Here is a 22,595-nt window from a genome sequence, read left to right on the forward strand (position 1 = left end):
AAATGGGCATGATAATAGTACCAACTTTAAGGTTGCTGTGAGAATTAAGTGTGATAATGTATATAAGGTGCTTACCACAGTGCCTCACATGGAGTAAGTGCTCAATAAATGTTAGCTAGAAGTTTATTATCTACATTTCCCCTTAAATTAATTAAGCAATAGATCTTAACCTCTTTTAGTTACTATACGTAATTCAAAGTAGTAAAACTTCATTTCTTTGAAAATATGCTGTATCTCAGACATTCCTCTGACTTGGTTGTTCTCCTTCCCCCACCTCCCCCCATTGTTAGGGATATTAAGACATAACTGTGTTTAACATAGAAAAACTTGATCATCAAAACTGGTCTTTTCACTCCATATCTGATACACCATCCAAAAGCCTTTCCTTAGTTAGAAGCATTTTTTTGTGTGCATTTTAAGACCTGGTACCAGACTAAAACTTACTACCATTGCAAAGGAACAAGTATGGGGCGGGGGGAGAAAGAAGTTCAGAAATTCCTAGTGCTTATATTTTCAGAAGATTAATATAAAAACATTGTCTGCCTCTGCCTGAGCTAATTATGCAGTACAGTACTGATACACTCATTTTATTGATCCAATACAAGCAAGTGCTACACTGATATTGGTCACCAGAAAATATGGCTTACTCTATAAATTAATATATATTCCAATAACTGCTTTACCCTTGTTATTGTCCATGCAGAATTCTTTCATGTTTGCATATATCATATTCAATAATTGACAACTTATTTTTAGGCATCTATAGTTTCTTTAGTTTAGGCTCTGTGGCTGTGATAGATACAAAATTGGAGGAGTGAGTTCCTGCCTTCAAAGAACCTATGTTTTAACATACATACTCTTAAAAAATAACTTAAGGATAATACAAGATAGCAAACACCCAGTATTTTACTAAGCTCTATGGCCCTGTGCTGCACCTCATGGTGGTGAGGGGTGAGGCAGATATAAGAAGTAGAGGCTATTATGCTTGCCCCAGCGAAATTTCCAGTCAAGTGTGGGAGCTACGACATAAGAATATGAAAATTAAAGTAAGAAAACAAGAGTTAAACGGTGATATGTCACAAGGGAGTACAAGTTGAGTTGCAAGGCAGTAAAAAGGAATTTTTAGAAGGAAAAAAAATGTCTCAGTTGCCCTAAGCATTCATGTCTCAGAGGACAAAAGGCTAGTATCCTTTCCTTAATATCATCAAGTTAAAGCACTTTAGAACCCATTGAATGCTACTACTTTTGTAGCCCAAGCATTGGCAAGTCGATTGGTGGTAGTAATTTAAAACTTCACATTTCCACCAAAAGGTATATTAAGTGGCAAATGACTGAAATACTGTCTCTAAAAGTCATATGTATTTTTTTTTTCAGAGAGCTGATATAGCTGTTGCTCCACTCACTATAACACTGGTCCGTGAAGAAGTCATAGATTTTTCAAAGCCATTTATGAGCCTGGGCATTTCCATCATGATAAAGAAGCCTCAGAAATCAAAACCAGGCGTATTCTCATTTCTGGATCCCTTGGCTTATGAGATCTGGATGTGCATCGTCTTCGCTTACATTGGAGTCAGCGTAGTTCTTTTCCTAGTCAGCAGATTCAGTCCTTATGAATGGCACTTGGAAGACAACAATGAAGAACCCCGTGATCCGCAGAGCCCTCCTGATCCTCCAAATGAATTTGGAATATTTAACAGTCTTTGGTTTTCCTTGGGTGCCTTTATGCAGCAAGGATGTGATATTTCTCCAAGGTTTGTTTCCATGTCATACCTAACGCCTCCTTGCATTTTATGGCCATACTCCATTCATGTACATCTGGTATTCACCCATCTCAAGTCCAGATTTCTTTCATTTAACATTCCATCCAGTGACAAAATTTATCATCAAGCCATTTTGTTTGCTTGCATCCATGAAGTGAGTGTGTCAGTGGTGTTGCTTTGAATGTCTTCCATTACATTTCTGTGGTATCATATATTTATATATATATTACCGCAAACATTTGAACTCTGGATAAAGCCAGCATGGCCAGCTAATATTAATATTAATCAGATAAATCTAATACTAATTTTCAATCAGATCAAACAGGCATGGTTTCCTCATTAAATGAGCTAAAACATTTTCTCATTTGTCTAGAGATTGGATCTAGACAAAATTTGAAAGAAGATAGTGTTCTTCTGTAAAACCCTCCCACCTTCCCCTTTCAGTGTCCTCTTTTTCATTTTGCCCTCAGACTGCCTAGAACTCTCCATTGTAGTCGCACCTAGGCCTGCCTTCAATGAACTTCTCTCTACTTTCCAAGGATAACTTAAGTCATTGCCCAAAGCAATGAATCTTTAATACTGGACTTTCATATATCCTTGCTGATTAGGGAAAGAGGCATTTGGAGGCTTTAGATGATAGCCATGTGGTTGATTGAAAATTCACCACATTCAAGATGTATCCTGGGCGTCACCAACCTACTTCAACTATTAACTCCTATAAAAATAATTGGTGGTGAGTTTGTAAGAAACATATTGTATGTGAAGCAGGACTTCCAGCTATGGCCTAGTGAAGAGATGGGAAAATTCTCTCCCCAAAAAGCAACCATAAAACTGGACAAAATTGATAAAAGCAACCATTTTAGCACTCTGGAAATCAAGAAAAGTAATACAATCTGTGATGCATTGTGCTTGAAAAACTACTGAACTTCAGGTAAGAACGTGGGCATTCGTGGTGTCTTGCCCTGGGGAGGCTCCTATTCCCATACCTAGCTGGTCGGCATGGAGGTTCTGCCAGGGCATGGCAGGTCCAGTACTTTCAAAGGGGGTTCTCTCAGTTTGGAGCAGTGGGCAATGCCCACACCCAGCAGTGTTGTGGTGGAAATGCCTTCTTAAAAACTGACAAGTAGAGGAGGGTCATGGCTCAGCCCTACTAGCCTGAGGTGGCTGTTGTGGTTGAAGCGAACATATTCTTGGCTGAGGCTGTGCAAACACACAGTGGGAATCTGGAAAGGACCCAAACTGTTCACACACTCCTGGCTGACCCTGAGGCTGTGCACCTGTTCTCAGGAGACTTGAAAGGGCCCTGTGGAAAGTAAAACACAGGACAGACTTTAAAATGGCCTCAACTTTTAATGTACTGCCCTACCCAGACACACATTCATCAACAGAGAATGGAAGCTTTACTGGCTCAATGAGTTTGAGCACAACCTCTTTCTAATCAGTGGTTAACCACTAAGCTACACAGACACAGGAGCAACCCCTAGGAAGCCAGATGTAAAAATAAAAACAATATTTTTTTAAATGATAAGCATGAACCCCAACACCCATTCATGATAAAAATTCTCAACAAACTAGGAATAGAAGGAAACTTCCTCAACCCACATCTAACATCATACTTATTGTGAAAAATAAATGCTTTCTCTCTAAGATCAGGAAAAAGGCAAGTATGTCCACTTAGACATCCAGATTGGAAAACAAGATATAAAACTATTTAGTCGCAGATGACATGATCCTATGTGTGGAAAATCCCAAGAAATCCACAAAAAAAAGACGAGAAATAGTAAACAAGTTTGGCCAAGTTGACAGATACATGATCAATATCTGAAAATCAATTGTATTTCTATGTACTAACAGTTTTATGTACTAATATAGTATGATATATATACTTATATGGTTATATATACTATATATGTACTTATATAGCATATAATACTATATACTAACAAATATCACCAAAGATGCCAAGACAGTTCAATGGAGAAAGGATAGTCTCTTCAACAAGTAGCGCTGGGACAATTGGATATCCATATATAAAAAACTGATCTTAGGCCCTTATCTCACACCATACACAAGTGAATCATAGGCTACTTTTTGTATGATTCCATTTAATGAATCCCATTTATTGAATAGTCCATATATTATTCCATTTATCCATAATAGGCAAATCCATAGAGACAGAAAATACTTCAGTGTTTGTGGGGCCTGGGGAGGTGGAGAGTGCAGGGATAATCAAGGCCAGGGTTAGGGTGAGGCAAGTGAGGCCGAGTAGAGCAAATGCAGGGTTGGATCCAGTCTTTATTTAAATTTTTGATATTTTGTTCATCATGGCTTTTTTGCATTAAATATGATTCTTTTGAAATATTGCATTAAAGTATTATCTTAATTACTAGATTTTGGCACCCCCTTAAATTTTGCATGTGAGGCAAATGCCTCACTCACCTTTCCTTAGTCCCAGCCCCATGCAGATGAACCACAAAGGGGCATGAGAGAACTTTTTGGGATGATGAAAATGTTCCAAACTGGATTGTGGTGACGGTTGCACAAGTCTAAATTTATTAAAATTATTGAATTGTATGCTTACATTGGTGGATTTTATAGTATGCAAATTATCTTAGTAAACCTGTTAAAAATACCGTGAGTGTCCTGGGTCTTACCCACTTAAAGTGTTAACTCACCTTAAAAAAAATGGTGGTGAATTCATAATCATAAATATTGCAAGCAAACATAACATCTTTATAGTTTAAAAAATGCTATTTCTGAAATAAAAGGTTTTAGTTTTTGGTAAAATCAAACATTGATTCAAGTACAGACCAGAATCAATTATACAAACATACAGGGATTTTTATTTAAAACGTAAGGACTCAGGACTTTACCGTCCATGTTTTAACAACATACTTCATTTTGAGATAATCCACTTAGAACACAAAACATTTCAAATGAAGCTTTGCAGTATAACTCACAGGTAACCATCTTCAGCATTCAGCAGCATTTTAGTATACCATGTGAGAGACAAACCTCATTTGTCTAAGTACGTTGGTTTCATTTCACACTTTTTCGCCCTCCACAGTCTGCTAGGTCATCTCTAAATTATTTCATTCCCTGTTCCTTTTGTGCTTTGAAGGCGTGTTATTTTGTAATATTATCTGGGAGTTTCTTTCTTTCTCTTTTAAACATTCACTTCAAGAAACTAGGGTTTCTGAATGACCCTGTAACTGAATGATATTTAAAATGGCTGGTAATCTGTGTTGAGACAATGCTAAAGAGTCATTAAGGCTTGAAGATTCTATTGGTTTCTGTAAGTGGATTTTCAGAACTAAATCTGTGATATCCCCACTAGAGTGCTGCATACTAGTCTACATACTCCAACAAGACTTTCAAAAAGCCATTTGTTTTTAGAAGCATTTACGTATATTGTTTTGTTAAGTAATAACTTAAAGATGATGACCTGAAAATGACAAGCTGGACAGATTTCTTATTTTTATTTTTTGTAGCAGAATTTAAGCTGTGGCTCTTCTGTGGCACTGGAATATATCAAATGCTTTTTTCCAAAGACACAGATTTTATCGTACTGCAGTAGATACTGTCATATAGAGCAATGGCTTTCAAATATTTTGACCATGACCCACAGTAAGAAATAAATTTTCCATCACGACTCGGTGCATGTATATGTATATAACAAAAGTTTCACCAAACGTTACCCTTACAATCTGCCGTGTACTCTGATACTTTCTATTTTGTTTAACTTTTTAAAATGCTAGTCACAACTCAACTCAGTAATGGGGCACAGCCTGTAGAATAACACTAGTCTAGAGTAACAAGAGGAGCCCTGGTGGCACAGTGGTTAAGTGCTAGGCTGCTAAGCGAAAGATCGAAGGTTTGAACCCACCAGATGCTCAGAGGGAGAAAGCTGTGGCAGTTTGCTTCTGTAAAGATTTCAGCCTTAGAAACCCCATAGGGCAGTTCTACTCTGTCCTATAGGGTCGCTATGAGTTGGAATCACCCCACAGCAATGGATTTGGGTTTTTGGGGGGTTTTTTTGGGTTAGAATAACAAATATTATCCTTATTTTGCTTTTGAGTAATAAAGTATTGCCTTTATGAGCTCTACATTTTCTACCATATGGGTAATCCCTCCTTCAATACTGTCTTTTGTGTCCTTCAAAAGAAATTATATCTTTAAGCCTCTTAATAAAATGTTAAACTTCTTATCATATTTATTATATACCCGTAAGAAGGAAACATGTTTCTCCTTGTCTTGAGAGCTCCATTGGTTACATATTTGTGCTCAACTGTATACCAGCAAATACCACTGTAATACGTTTCTCCATTAACAGATTTAGAAATTCCTGATAAAAACATAGTTGGACTCTAAGATTGGTGGTTGCCTTGACTGCAAACACCAGCATTATACTTTAGTTCTGTTTAATGACCATGCTTAGAAGGCAAACTCTCCAGAAAGCCCAGGATGTTAACATGCATTGTACACTCTGACATTTCTCAAAATTGCATCAATTCAAGGAATTATAAGAGACCACACTTTAAGGTAAAATTATCAAGTATTAAAGCAGGAGGAGATGTCAGAGATAAATTAGTCCAACTCTTTCCGTTGAACTGTGGGTGGAGGGACAGCCACCTTCACTGAGCTCCCGCTGTGTATGGGCACTTTACTTGCATTATCACATGGATTTTAATCCTCAAAACACCATCACAGGGTGAGCATTATACTTTTTAAGTTGAAGAAGGTGATGCTCGAGTTCAGTGATTTGTCCAGTCAAGAAGTTAATGGCAGAGCAAGTATTCAAACCTAACTCGGACTCCCAAACCCATGCTCTTTTCACATTATACTGGCTTTTTCGTATCGTAGACAAAGGAACAGTACCCAGAGAGATGACATGATGGGACCCAAAGTCATGGAAGTTTTAAGTGCTGAGCGAGTAGTACAATCATTTCCACTATTGCACCCTGCTTCTCACTAGCGGCCTAAAGGTGCACTGGTTGTTCCATTCTTTTCCTCATGCTTATGCACAGGGCTGTGTTCTAGTCTCCCAGCCTCTTAGGAAACTTTGCTTTTCCCCTGGCTGTTAAAGGAAATAGGTAGTGAGCATTTGAAATGCCGTTGATCGTGTGTTCACTCAAAGTAAAAGTGGGAAATCAGCAATGAGCGTTCATGAGGAAAACTGTTGGCATCATTCCATCTCTATCAAACAAAGCTATTGACAGTAACCTAGGAGCTTAGAGAGTCTGTGTCAATATCAGGTTTGATATTTTCCACTACCTCAATTGTTCAAAGTGAATTACTTTGTTCTATATGATGCTGGAGGCCAAATCAACTTTAGCAAGGGTAATCAATGTAATAAGCTGAGGTTACATCCTAATAAAAACCAAATTTTTGGTGGGAATAGGAGGAAGAAGGTGTGAGGAGATTCAATTTAACCCTTTTCTCCCTGAGCGGAGGATGGAGAGATGGGCAGTAGGAACAACCAGATATGATCCAGACCTGTAGCTACAAGAGAGAGGAGGGAGCCTAGTGGTTAAGCATGTGGGTGCTGGAGTGAGCCGTATTTGATTCACGACCTACAGTTGTGTAACCTGGGGCAAGTTACCAGACCTTGCTAAGCCACAATTCCTCATCGGTAAAATGTAAAGCACAGTGCCTGCGTGGTGTATAGGAAATTCTCAATAAATGTTAGCTATTGTTATTCTTAACCTGCCTGCATTTAACTCTGCTGAAGTCACAAATATTAATATTGCATCTGCATTTTAGTTCCTAAAATTTCTTAGGAATACAATTGAAATTCTCGTCAGTGACAAATAGTTGATTCCTGATAAGAAGACATAATCTTCAACGTTCCGTCCTGAACCCACATAGTGCTTTCACTAAGGATTACATCTCTTGCAAATATTTTGATTGTACTATCCCACAATGACGGGGCCCTGGTGGCACAGTGGTTAAAGCGATCGACTACTAACCGAAAGGTCAGCAGTTCAAAACCACCAGCAGCTGTGCAGGAGAAAGATGTGGCACTCTGCTTCCGTAGAGATTTACAGCCTTGGAAACCCTATGGGGTCGCTCTGAGTCAGAATCAACTCGACGGCAGTGGAAAAATCCCATAATGTCTTACTGATATTGAAGGGGCTGTGACTTTATTTTTAAACAGAAATCTGTTTCCTTTGTAAAACTTTGATAGAACCCTCAAGCAGTCCAGAGTTCAGTCCTTCCAGACAAACGCTCCCCCTGCTGACTTTCTGTGAAGTTGCAGGGCCATCTGAGGGCTAGCCAAGTTAAAGACATAGGGTTGGGGGAATTACGACGGGGAGAATGGAAAGAACAGATTAGTCTGAACCAGATTACTGTGTACAGATTATTCCAAAGGCATTACTCTCCTGTTCAGTTTTCAAGTTATTAAGTACTTTGGAAGAGAGGGAAGGGGATCCATCCAGGTTAGTTGACACATAGATCCTCCTTTAAAATGGACAGTAAGTGTATAATAATAAAAGGGTACAAAATGAATGATATCAAAGACAATAGGAATTTTTGGCTCCATTTTAAGCAATATTCTTTCCTCTGCTGATGTATGACCAGTGTCTTTCTCCTACTGCAAATCCACTTCAAAGTAGTCGTGATGTGGTAATACATTAATGCTGTCATAGCAGAATTTTTATTACAACTATTTCATGACTTTTCTGGCTGAAAGCCGGAGTTTTCAGTCTTTGGGACATGGTTACTTCTTCCCATCAGAGAAGACTATAAGAGCCATAGACTGATTCTGCACATTTTAAAGAATCTGTCACAGACGCAGCACTGAATGGAGTGTAGAAATGATGCATGCTTTGGAAGAAAGAAAAGCGGGGGAGAGGAATGATAAAGAGTTTGTGCAAAGGAGAAGCGGTTTGCAGTTCAAGCTCTTCATCTTGTGCAGCTAGTAAAGGGCAGATTTCAAAATTTACTTACAGGATGAAGGTTACAGCACATAGCTCACTTTTATTATCATTTCAGAGGTCATAAAATACGTTTTATTATTAACTCAGAAACTCTAGTTTCTTATGATTACAGATAACAAGAGTATTGTATATTAGTTGATAGGCATATTTTGCAAAGTTTTTATATGTCTGGTTTTCTCTTGTTGCTAATTTACTTTCATTAACTTCGCACCTCCTCTTACATTTCTTCAAAAGGTATGCTATGCTCCTTATAATGCACTTTCATAAACACTAAATGCACAGAATTTCACAGCCATTTCATTATGCTGACCTCAAAACCTGTCTTGTGCAACAAAACTATTTGAAATGAATGTTAAACACTTTGCAGCTGCATTAATGGGGAAGAAGATGCTGGAAAATGGCAGGTCTTTTTAACTCACCTGTAAAGCCTTGTCTTGCTTTAATAGATCTTTTATAAAATGTAATGGGGCTGACCCATCAGTCACTTTTTATATAGCCTCCATTTGAAACGTGGGTGTACGTGGCTACAGTTTCACTAATGAGAGAAGGGAAATATAAAAATGCTTGTTAGAGCTTCTTCCCCATGGGTTCCACTGTACCCCTTTCTCAGTGAAAGGATTTAGGAATTTATGCCCTACAAGGCAAGAAAGTGGTGGAAATTCCACCCAATGTTTTGTTGAAGCTATTAGCAAAATTCTTGGAAAGAGAATGAATAATTGTGAGCATTCAATGCTGATTCCACAAAAGCTCTTTCTTCTATGTATGCTGAGGCTTGAAGATACTATTACACCATTTCTATGTGGATAATCACCCAAATTCTCCATGCCCAAAGGTATACCATGATACTAACCACCTAATTGCCCAAGTCAATAGCCACGTAGACAAGAGGCAATGAAAATAACCATTTTGCATTTACCTAGGTTTATTTTCCGTCATGTCAATAGCCAGTCTCAACTGAGTCATTGGGATCGACCATATAATGATCTGAGTCAGCTATTAAAGTGGCCAAAATAACCAGATTATGATGTGCAGGCTTGATTTTAGATGATACAGACACAGACACAGTCCATTAGCCTCAATATGATGGCACAAGTGTAATTTCCATAAATGACTATCTTTTCCTCCACATTTCAAGTATGCAATGTATAAACTACAATTAGTATTCTCAGCAGCAGAATATATCCCTTTCCGTACCAAACCATGATTTTAGAAATACTCCAAGGTCAGTTTTCCCCTTGGTCTGGGTAAAGCCCCATCATTCCAAATAAGGATGACATTCACAGCTATGTTCCAAGTGAACGACAGATAATAAACAATAATTATCCAAACACATTTGGCTTTCTTGCAACTATATCTCTCAGTATTTGTAGGAAAATTTGTATCTTCTATAATTTGCACACCATTCTGGATTTCCTTATACAGAATATGGGTATTTTGCAACACAAAAATATGGGTATTTTTTCCTATTGTGTAAGTATGAATGTTTTATTTCCTATTTCTCCTCTCTGTGCCTCAGTTTCTTCACCTCTAAAATAGTAGCTAACCCATAGGGAAGGAGGGTTAAAATAGTTGATACATGTACAGCAATTAGAACAGAGCCTGGCATATAGAAAGTGCCCATGTTAGCTATTATTATTATTATCATTTTTAGTGTCCTATTATTAGAGACGCTACTTTAGAGCATTAATCCTTTACACATTAAAAATTATTTCCAGAGTCAGATCAGTCCAGAATAAATGAAACGTGTATGGCAACAATGAAGAAAAACTATGAAAGGTCCAAATTCATAATGAAAACACTGTATACACTCAGCATTTGGAAGTGTGACACATTCTTTTCTGACTCATTCAGAGGTTTTTACCTCTTCTGATTAAAGGGGAAATGTTCCCAGATGAAATCCTGAGCGAGTATAACTATTAGTTAGAAAAATCTATTGCAATGCAAATTTCTACATCCAAGAAGCTAAAAGTGATTATGTTCGGGAAAAAAGTAAATAAGGGTCATTTTAGGCATCCAGGAACTAACAGGAATTGAAGACTTTAAAAAATCAAGTAGGTTTGTTATTGTTAGTCAATAAAAAAATGCTATTTATCAAAATACCTACCCAGATCATTTGATTAGAATGTAGAATGTAAAACAACTGAATTTTCCAGAGACTAAAAAGGGTTATCCTGGGACACAGGAATTTAGATTGGCTTAAAGGTGGTAAAGTGTAAGTACAGGCAGAGAAGAGCTTGATTTGCCAGCTCTCAGCCCGGAACGGCCCTCTTCCTACAGAGCCTGGAGATGAGTCGGCCTTCTACACCTATTCTTGACTTTATGACAGTTTGAGTTCTCTTCCTGTGAGCTTTTCTGGGTATAAGAGAACATAGCCTAGCCAGGATGGAGCGTTTCCACAAATCAAAACTATCCTAGGAATGACATGGCAATCAATGTTTTAAGACCCAGGGACCAGATTTTTATTTCTGCAGACAGAGCCAGCCTTTAGCAAAATCGTGAAGCAGTTTCCTCAGTACAAGCCATTAGCCATCATCGAGCATTGAACACCCTCACGCTTCCCATGGTCCTTCTCTCTAAGTAGCTCTCATGATGTAGGCCCATGACTGGCAACCCTGGCTGCACCTCAAGAGTTTTATAAAAATGCTAATGCTTAGGTTCAACCCCCAGAGATTCTGACTTAACTGTCTGGGGTGGGACCTAGGCATCATTTTTTGTTTTTTATTTTGTGTTTCATTTCAAGCTCCCCAGATGATATTGATGTGCAGGCAGGGCTGAAAATCACTGATGTAGAAGAACATTTCTCAAAGTTTGATCTACAGATCACTTGCAGCCAGATCACCTGTGATGCTTAAAAAGTGCAGATTCTTGGGCACTCAGATATTCTGAATCTGCATTTTAACAAACATCCTGGGGAATGGTTAAAACTTAACCATCCTCTGTCCCATTCTCTACTGATTGGATAAACTAATCCAGAATAATGTGATAATAGGTGCTGTTGAAGTAACGTGTGTTACATTTTGACCAAGCCTCCCGAAAACAAGACAGAGAGTAGGAATTTCTGTGGCAGGCCAGTGAGGATGGTTTTGTTTGTTTTGGTGGGGTTTTTTTTGTTGTTGTTTTGTTTTGTTTTGTTTTGTTTTTAATGAGGGTGTAGGAAACAACCCTTTTGGGCCATCTCAAATCCTATCATATAAGTAGTTTCCTACTTCACTTGGAGCCAGCCCCACACACTCATGCTAACTAGGACTTAGTTTGTAAAAGGGAGAATTTTGATCCCTGGAACTAGGCTCCTGAGCCCCACTAGCCATTTATATGAAGATGATCATAAATATTATCTTTTCGATCCTTGCCTCATGGGTGACCAACTCCACAAAATGGCAATGTCTTTATTAAATTTATTAACCTCGAGGTGAATAGTGTTCTTTACCAGCACCTTCCTGTTTCTCTTCAAATGTGGAAAGGTTTTAGACCCTGTTTCTCCCTTACATCTGTGGTCCCAATTTTGGCTACAAATTATAATCACCTCGGGAGCTTTAAAAAATGCATGTGTCTGGGTCCCACCTCCTGGGTGCTGATTCAACTGGTCTTGGATGGTCCTGGGCACTGGGTTTTTTTAAGATCCCAGGTGATTCTGATGTGCAGCCGAGGTTGAGAACCACTGCCTTAAAGGAAAAAGAGCAGTCTTCCACAGATGTGGTAAATACTTTCAAAACACCACTTGCAGTCAGTACAATGATTATGTATAGGCAGGAGCTAGTAAAAAGGAAGTATTTTTGTCTGCAATTAAAAAATAAAATCCTGCTTTGAAACCCACCCAGGCCTGAAGAGCATTATCCATGCACCATCATCGTATGCCATCATGACATGGGGTGGTGTTGTGAACATGTGACTTTTGTTGGCTGCTTCAATTTCCTCACATCATCTACCTCCCTCCTTCATCTGCTGTACTGAAGCCACTCCTCTTCCAGAAATAAAGGCAAGGATTTCTTAACCTGAAATCGGACCCCTCTGGGTCTGGATTTGTCTTTGTTTTGTTTTGTAGATCACTCTCTGGGCGCATTGTTGGAGGGGTTTGGTGGTTCTTCACCCTGATCATAATTTCTTCCTATACTGCCAATCTCGCTGCTTTCCTGACCGTGGAGAGGATGGTTTCTCCCATAGAGAGTGCTGAAGACTTAGCTAAGCAGACTGAAATTGCATATGGGACCCTGGACTCCGGTTCAACAAAAGAATTTTTCAGAGTAAGTGCTTTGCAGTTAATTGGGCCTGCTGGTCTTTGTTTTATCATCTTCTCACAAAGGTAAATTCACAGTGCCTTTAAGGGATTCTTGAAATGAGGTGGCAATATTATCAAAGGAGAGCAATCTCAGATATGGTACTGCTTGGTTGGTGACCTCACTCGTTGTCCTTTAGGACTATGACAACTTAGGTGAGGCATAACAAGTGGCATGCTGAGAGCACTGATTTGAACTCCTGGGTTTGAATCCCAACTGTGCCACAAAGTGATTGTTTGTCCCTGGCAAGTCATTAACTTCTGTGGGCCTCAGCCCCCTTACTTGAACAATGAGGAGCATGAACTAACTAGTATCTATTCTTCCTTCTAGCTTTTACAAAAACAGTGATTTTATGTCTCAGCAGTTCACAGAACTGACTAGGGCTCTGATGAGTGATGGACGGGCAGAAATTACATGTTCTACTGGAGACATTGGTTTCCTATTGAAATTACATATTCTGTAGTAGACATTTGGTTTCCTATTGAAATGTGTTATAATTGTTTCGAGTATTCATGTATACGCTGATAATTAAATTTTCAGAGCAGCTGATTACTGTTTTAATTTCTCGAGTAGACTTATTTTTCCCTCATAGGCCAAGCCTTAGTGGGGAAACAGCAAATTGTTCACTGGCAAAAGGTAGTAAAGCTATGTGAACTTGGTCAAGAGGAAAGATGAAAGGGGATTGCGGCAGGAAATGACAGAAGGATAATATGACGGACAAACCGTTTGTACATAAACTATCAAGATCCTTGTTCTGTGGCAACTAGACTATAAGCAAGGATATCAGTGGAGTTGTTAAGAACACAAATGTTTTTCAGTTGCCCCAACAAGGAAAATGTGTCAGTTTATATTCGAAAGTAGACTGATTCTTTACATTACCACTACTTGCTACTATAACCACTGTGACCAGTTGGAGCAATGACCCAGAAGCCACTTGGACAGCAGAAAGAGAGGAAAAGTTTAGTCATTCTCTCCAACCAATAATCAAGTTATTGGATGGCAAGTATAATTACTGACTTCTTTTCAAAAGTCCAGAGTAAACAGATGTTGGTACTAAGCCAGCATGTTTTAATAAAGCAGTAAGAAATATGTTTCCACATGTATAATCATGAGGTTTATCTAATTACTTCATGGGAAACCAGGAGGAGTATGTTTCTTGAAATTATAGCAATTAACTAAAAACTGTTTTCACTCCCTGAAGGAGAAAGGGTTAGATCTGGGACCCTTCCAAGCTTTCTCATTGGCTTAAGAAATCCATATCTCGCCTCTACCACCTATTTACTGAGCAGATTAAAGTCCCCAGCTAAGGAGAGGAGCCAATATTGGAAGCATCAAAATGATATGAGGACCCCTGGGACTAATCTGGCTTTGACCTTCACTCCTGTGGCAGTCCAAGAAGCTAATCTGAGACCATTCCCTGCCTCCATGAAATAACTCCCAGGTTTCAGGGCTGGCAGCCAGGGATTTCCATCTGCTGAGTAGTCAACACATAGGCAGCTCCATGGAAATCTGGTTTGGTATCAAGCTTCAACAGGGCTTATGATCCCAATAGGCAGGCATCAACTTGCTATATGAAGCAATTGACCACCTTAGGATATCAACACTCCACAATTGGATTCTCTGGTAAGAGATGGTTGTTCCACTGGAAAATGTTTTTTCCTTCAACAACGATTAGAGACTAGGCAGGTGTGCTTTAAATGGTAATCGATAGATGGCATCAATTCCCATTAGGCTTTCAAAGGCCATTCATTCATATTGCAGGCAAAAGGAGGCTTTCTGGGAAGACTTATTAGCACAGAAGCTGAATGTGTGATCAAATAGTCATTGCCCTCACACCCATGCCCCATCCCCCACTCATTTTGTGTCTCTCTCAAAAACCAGGAAAGCATCTATTCAATGACATTTCATCAAATAGCATCATATTACCGGAGCAGGTTTGAATCCACATTCAATTCTGAGCAAAGCTATTGCCACATTCTAATTGGTTTGCGGTTTCTAATGCTCACCAATTCCTAGTGACCTTTACACCCAATGAGTAGTTCATATGGAAATAGGGTTGTTTTGAAAATCTGATTAGGGAAGGAGCTGGATATTTCTAGGTATAAGGAAGTGCACACCATTTTCTAATTCCCAAGTGCCACTTTTTCCCCAATAAGTCACTGGTGATAGCATTAAGGTCTCTGTGGGGTAGTTCTTCGGGGTAGTACACAAAGGTTGATGATCTAAGAGTGTAATTGAGCAGTATAGAAAAATTAACTCTTTTAGCCCACTTGTGCTGAAAAATGTGCTGTAAACCTAACAAAGGGTAGCCTGGTATTCATATAATACAGGAGGGGCCCAACCAATTGGTCTTCAAGCTATTTGCCCTTACTGTGTCCTCTCTGAGCCCCATGGGGAAGGAAAGGCAGCACATCTCTCACTCAGGGACTTGATTGCCACCGCCATCTCACTCCCCTTCAACCCTCAGTGATTCTAACCTGTTGCCGTGGAGTCAATTCCAACTCACAGCGACCCTATAGGACAGAGTAGAACTGCTCCAAATAGGTTTTCCAAGGAGCGCCTGGTGGATTCGAACTGCTGACCTTTTGGTTAGCAGCCAAACTCTTAACCACTACACCACCAGGATTTCCAGTGATTCTAAGGCATCAGGCAATTTTAAGAACAGTAACTCCTCCATACACAAAATAATTGGGGACCTCTGATGGTATACCTTCTAAATATTAGAAGATGAAACAAGATTACTTGCAACATTTACAAACATAATATTAGCTCATTTCTTCCCATTCTCACTTCATACTAAAACCACAGGGACCAAATACTAATACCATAAAACAGCCTGGGACCAGCCCCCTAGTTCTCCCACTAAGAAAGAGAAATAAAATCAAAATTCTTATCTAATTGCGCTGCAAACATTTTTACTCGTCCTGGGTAAGGCTGCCATTAAAATGATGGTATTTTAAAATCATTCTTCTGTTTCTCTCATTTTCTGAGCTCTCCTTAGCTGTCCTCTTAGAATCACATAAAGTCACTGGCAGAGGGACCTGTTCCACCAGAAAAAGCAGGGAGGGACTAAGCAAAATGCATGCAGCTGGAAGAGACATCTGGAATATTACCATCAACCCTCTTGACTCAAAAACTGATTTCCTTAGACAGTAGCTCCAAAATTAAGTGTCCCAACCAGAGGTGGAGGCATCCAGGCTAAAAAACTAGTCAACAGCTTTATTGTCATCGCCCAGAGAAATGCCGTTATGATTTGGAAAGCTGCACTGAAATGATCATTCTCCACTAGGTTTGGGGAATTTAACCTAGAATCATGTTAAAAAGTAGCACTGGGAGAAAAAGCACTAAAATTCTCTCTGCCTTCAGACCCCTAGAAATATTAAAAGACAACTAGCATGTTTGATTTCTTTCCCAGATATGTGTCCATATCCCCACTGAAGAAAGCTTCTGGGATAAAAGGAGGGTGTTTTTTGAATGAAATGTTTAATACTAATTTTAACCCCCTTTTGCTGCCTGCATTTTCTTTAAAAAATTAAAAATGACCAGTGACATTCGTCAAAAATGTCTTGTGCAGACGTTGTAAGCCCATGATCACAACTGGATTACTCACAATGTTGCTTACAGTATTTACATTCTGCTTACTCATACACATTTCCAATTGGAGTCTGCATTTCTTCAACATTTACTGGGTATTTATAATAGGGCTTTTTAAAATCTTAAATATAAAGGTCCCTGGGTGGTGGAAACAGTTTGCCCTTGACTACTAACCTAAAGGTTGGCAGTTCAAACACACCCAGCAGCACCACAGAAGAAAGGCCTGGCAATCTACTTCCATAAAGATCACTGCCAAGAAAACCCTATGGAGCAGTTCTACTCTGTAACACAGAGGGTTGCCATGAGTCTGAATTGACTCCATGGCAATGGGTTGGGTTTGGTTTTGCTAAGAAAGTAAATATTAAAGAAGAGGAGTGGGGAGAGTGGTGACTTGCTCTAGTACTCTGGGCAGGGCAGGAGAATTGAACTTTATCAGGAGACCACCAAAGAGACTATCCTGTTTTCTGAGTGCTTCAGGTGAAAGTTTACAGTTCAAGTTAATTCTCATTCAAATTTATACACATATTGTTTTTGTGCTTTTGGGAAGTAGTAGAGCCACTGGGTAGGGTCAAACCACCAACTTTTCAGTTAGCAGCCGAGCACTTAACCACTGCACCAGCAGGGCTCCTTCTCTGTTGTACATACTACCTGGAAATTTTTTTTCAATTTTGACATGGCTGTTTTGATTCCAGAGCCCTGGTGGCGCAGTGTTTAAGAGCTCAGCTGCTAACCAAAGGTCGGCAGTTCGAATCTACCAGCCGCTTCTTAGAAACCCTGTGGTGTAGTTCCACTCTGTCCTATAGGGTCGCTATGAGTCAGAATTGACTCTATGGCAGCAAGTTTGGTTTTGGTTTTGATACCACCTTTTAAAAAAAGTCTTACTTTCCTATGACATATAATACATTACACAGAAAAAACCCGTAGTGCCCTAGAGGTCAAGACCGGAGGTGGAGCGGCAGCCACAAGGCGAGGATGCTGAGGCCTGACCAAACAAATCTCTAGAAGAGGGAAAGATAGACAGCTGTTGGCCTTTCTGTCCCTCAGCAGCCAGGGATCTGTGATTCCATAGTCTTCCTTGCAGGCAGGTCTCAGGCTGGGTGGAGAGGACAATCTCCAAGGAAGTAGAGGTTGACCTGATAGCTCTGCACACAACGGAAAATATAGCTAACAACTGTCTTCAAGAGAAAGGAGAAAGTGTGATAATGAAGATAGGCTAATAATAATTTCTTATATTCCATTATTTATTTATCACTCTATCAGACCCTTTTTTTTAGTATGCTCCATGTGCTAAGCTCCATGCTAGGCACTGGGGACCCATACATCTTTTCTTAACAAAATTAAATTTCTATCTGTCTTTTACCAAACCACATGAAAAAGCCTAGGCAGATTTTTTTTTCACCGTATTTGGAGGTTATGTTTGGGATAGACTGGTTTAAAATATAGGCATCTCAGCGAACTAGGTGGTCACCCCTCCAGAGCAGCTGAAGGCGTTTATTTCTATGGAGCTACTTCCCAGCATGGGCCGTTCTATGGGGAATCTCCATGGTGAATAGCAGCAGGGTTAAGGATTCTTCCAAGCCATGGCAGGAAGGTCAAGTAGTTGATGAATAAAAGACAAATGGCTTCTGTCCTCTGGTAGCTTACAATCTAGTGGACTCTCAATTTTCAACACACGTTCACATACTTGGGATATTCAATCCACACAGTAATGCTGCCAGGCAGTCAGAACAGGTATTAGTACCCCTATTTCATATGGCAGAATGAGGCAGAATGAGATTGTAACTTGCTGAACATCACTCGGATCAGTGGAGGAGAGCTAGAACTAGGACCCTAGTGCTCTGAGTCCAGGTTGGGTCCTCTTTCCAGTGCCTTTCTGGTGTGAGTATTCACAGAAACATGGGGTGTTATGCATGAATCAAGCCTGCAGTGAAGCCCATGTTAAGGCATCTGCCTCGTCTCCTGGTTGATCTTTGTTTTTATTTCCCTTAATGGATTAATTAGAAAAGGAAACCTCTACCCACTTCCATCGAGTCCGTTGCGACTCCTAGCGACCCTATAGAGTAGAACTGCCCCATAGGGTTTCCAAGGCTGTAATCTCTACGGAAGCAGACTGCCACATGGTCCTCCCACGGAGTGGCTGGTGGGTTTGAACCGCCAACCTTTTAGTCAGCAGCCAAGTGCTTAGGCACTGTGACACCAGGGCTCAAGGAAACCTATACACACTTTTAAATGACATTTTTCCATGCTCTGACAACTTCAAAGGGATCCAAGACAAGAAGGCAAAAAAAAAAAAAAAAAAGGAAGACATTCAAAAACCTAGATTGATTGCCATAACCACAACAAACAAACCTCTATTTTACATGGTTCGTTGTAGCTTCTTATGAGGTTGATGAGAGGATAATATCATAGAAAACTCTTTGAAAGTATAAAGGGCTCAACAAATTCCAAGAGACTTTCAGAAAAGGACCCAGAAATAGTGCAATTAAAATGCAGACTCTGTCCAGACAAGGCTCTATAGAGATACGAGGGGTGCTTCTCAAAAATAATACAATCTCTGAGTTCCACCTAGAGGCATCTCAGAAGACAGGCCTGGCGATCTGCTTCCGAAAGGTCACAAGCTTGAAAACCCTATACATCAGTTCTACTCTGCACACATGGGGTTGTCATGAGTCTAATCAACTTGATGGCAACTAACAACAACTGCTACTGCCCTCCTCTCCTAGTCAGTCCACCTTTAATCAGTCCTTTGTGAGCTACAGATTGGACAACATACACGTGCACAATTTAGAACTGCCCTTGCAGACGACTTAAAAGCTTCAGGTGCTTCCAAGGTGGCATGCAGGCCATCTGGCCAAAGTTACCAACCATATGGATTTTATTATTCTATCTCCGTTAGCTCTCCCAAGTAACCTACTTGCTTATGAGAGCATTTCACAGTCTGGAAAGCCTAAGGGAGTTAAGTCTTCATTCTCTTTGAGGCTGCTAAAGTTCTCAGACAACACCGGGGTAACTAACATCACATCACACAGGACTCCCAGATCTTTGTGAAAACTTGGAAACTCGCTTTCCTGGGGGAACTCATCTCAAGATCTCACTTTCTTTTCTTATTTGAAAATGTCATAATCTAATAGCCTTCCAGTTAGAGGAGGGGGGGCCCATCTGTTCAATCAGACTTTTCTTGAGTTCACCTGGCAGGCCTAGGCAGGTTAATGATTTACAATTCTTCTTCATCACCATGCCGTAGTCTTAAAATTTGACCATAAGGGTCTATTAAGTAAAATTTCAATTTACTGAAACTTAACTAACAAGAACACTCAATTAACTGGTATGTTTGGTAGCACTCCGCTTTTGAAAAGAAAAGGCAACTCACAGAAACAAAATATTGATATAAATTGTTTTTTCAAAAAGCTACAAGGTGATGATATCTTGCGGTCAGATTCATTCCAGTCTTCATCATCTACATTTTCAGTCAGCAAGTAAATAAATATTGAGTGTTTACCATACCAATTTAGGCACCAAGGATGCAGTAAGGGAAACAACACAGAATCCCTACCTTGAAGGAGCTTGCATTCTGTTGGAAGCAGACAAACAATAAACATATAAACAAATAGATATATGAAATAATTTCAGGTATCAATAAGTGCAGTAGAGTATTATGTTAGAGAATAATTTAGAGAGGGCTGTTTTAACTGGGAGCTGAGGGGGGTGGTTTTTCAGAGAAAGCCTCTTTGGGGACGTGATGTTTGATTAGATGCCTGAATGATAAGAGGCAGCCATATGAATACGCTATGGAAAAGTATTGCGAATAGAAGGAATGACAAGTGCAAAGGTCCTGGAGTAGGAACAATCCTGGCATATTTAAGAGACAGGAAGAAGACCAACATAGCTAAACTTAGTGAAAGGGGAAGTGAGAGATTGGAAGGAGATGTCTCAGAGAGGTAGACCTAAGCCTGATTATGTAGGGCCCTGAGAGTTATCCAAAAAGGAAATTTGTATTATAGTCTGGTTGTAATAGGAAGCCATTGAAGGGTTTCAATCAGGGAAGTGATGTGATCTCATTTCTATTTTAGAAACAGTACTCTGCTTCTGAGTGGAGAATGGACTGTAATGTGAGGAAAACGGAAGAAGGGAAGCCCACATTAAAGTTAAAGCAATTGAGTTTTTTTTAAGCAGTCAGATTTAGGATGTATTTTAGAGGAAGAGTCACAGGATTTGCTGATGAATTGGATAACACATGCAAGCAAAAAGGAAGAGCCAAGGATGACTCTCAGATTTTTGGCCTACATCCTTCTGCCGTGATCATTAATAAAGTCTATACATGTTCAATTATTTAAATGATCCATGAACACTTGTTACACTGTAGTAAGTAAAGCTGAAATGCTGCACTAGGACTGGTTAGGACATTTTTCCAACAAGTCAGAAAATAGGTTAATCTTCAAAAACCTTTTAAAAATTCAGAAGCCCCTAATGATTCATGCCTTTACTATGTCTTACTGCTGTCTTGTTGGAAGATGGTTTTATGGTAGAAGAATATTTTCACAGGGGGCGAACTCCATTTTGCAAATACATAATTTTTTTTATATTGCTGTAACTGGCACTCCTTTTTTGCCACATGGCAGAAAAGACACATCCAAGTAAATTCAGGCAAATTTAGGGATTTCCCAGACATTTCATGATTTTCCATTTCCTCATTCTCCCTGGGATGATATCCAAGTGCCAGGGTCATCAGGGCAGCTGTCTAATCCCAGATCAGCATGATCACCTCTTGGCATCCATTGAGCTGTGCCATCCAGTCTGTCTCTCAAGCAGTCTTTCCTCTTCACACTAGTATCATCTGAGATGTAACCATGTAAACCTTCAGTGACATTTGCTACAGCATCCCCTCACCCAGACCACAAGATCGCTGCAGGCCCGCCCCTGCTCACTCTCTCTCCACACCATTCTAAGACCACTGAAAAGTCAGCTTCTCTTCCTCCACCAGGCCAGGGTGCATGGGACACTCTGAGACTTCTCTCAGCTGCTTCCTCCTAGAGATCTCATGTAGCCATTGCTAGTCTACCACTCCAACACCAAGATAAACCAAATCAAAAACCAAACCAGTTGCTGTTGAGTCAGTTCCAGGGTGGTATAAACAGGTAAGCACTCACTACTAACCAAAAAGGTTGGCAATTCCAACCTACCCAGAGGCACCGCAAAAGAAAGGCCTGGCAATCTGCTTCTGAATAGTCACAGCCTTGAAAACCCTACGGAACAACTCTACTCTTCACACATGCAGTCGCCATGAGCACCAAGGTAGATGTGGGTTATTCTGACATTTCTCATACCTGTGCCACACCCTCGAAAGTGAAGCTTCATTACTTGTGCTCTGAGATCCTCAAATCCCTCTTTTGAAGAGCCAGGGGTAGGGAGGGGCAGGGCATGGAGCCCTTTCTCAGAGACCTATATCCAAGTCTGATTCTCTTGTACTCAGGTCTGCCTCAGCTCTGATCTGGCCTCCAGAGGTGATTAGTCTGGCTTTTTGTCCATTTGCTTTCTAATCTGTTGATTATGGCATAAACTTCATGGTTTCCTTTCTTATCGTCTCCTTAGAATTTTGAAACCCAAAAAAAACTTTTTTTGTTTTCTCAAAAAGCCTGGATCTTACTAATTTAAAACTTGGCTCTCAAAATCATGTTGTCTCTGCTATAATTTTTTTAATTGTACTTTAGATGAAGGTTTACAGAACAAACTAGCTTTTCATTAAACAGTTAGTACACATACTGTTTTATGACATTGGTTACCAACACCACGACATGTCAACACTCTCCTTCTCGACCTTGGGTGCCCAATCACCAGCTTTCCTGTCCCCTCATGCCTTCTAGTCCTTGCCCCTGGGCTGGTGTGTCCCTTTAGTCTTGCTTTGTTTTATGGGCCTGTCTAATCTTTGGCTGAAGGTAAACCTCGGGAGTGACTTCATTACTGAGTTAAGAGGGTGTCCAGGGGCCATACTCTCAGGGTTTCTCCAGTCTGTCAGGCCAGTAAATCTG

General features: G+C 39.9%; 1 protein-coding gene across 2 annotated transcripts in view; it reads left to right on the top strand.

Moving 5' to 3' along the window:
- Positions 1–22,595, top strand: part of GRIA3 (glutamate ionotropic receptor AMPA type subunit 3) — a 306,229-nt gene that overhangs the window by 232,479 nt on the left and 51,155 nt on the right. For both annotated transcript variants that reach the window (XM_004379586.1, XM_004379587.1), the window contains exons 11-12: positions 1,375–1,751; positions 12,744–12,942. In XM_004379586.1, the coding sequence (XP_004379643.1) occupies positions 1,375–1,751; positions 12,744–12,942 (576 nt within the window). The remainder of the gene's footprint in view (positions 1–1,374; positions 1,752–12,743; positions 12,943–22,595) is intronic.

The sequence above is a fragment of the Trichechus manatus genome, unplaced genomic scaffold, assembly GCF_000243295.1.
Source record: "Trichechus manatus latirostris isolate Lorelei unplaced genomic scaffold, TriManLat1.0 scaffold00066, whole genome shotgun sequence".
Lineage (NCBI taxonomy): Eukaryota > Metazoa > Chordata > Mammalia > Sirenia > Trichechidae > Trichechus > Trichechus manatus.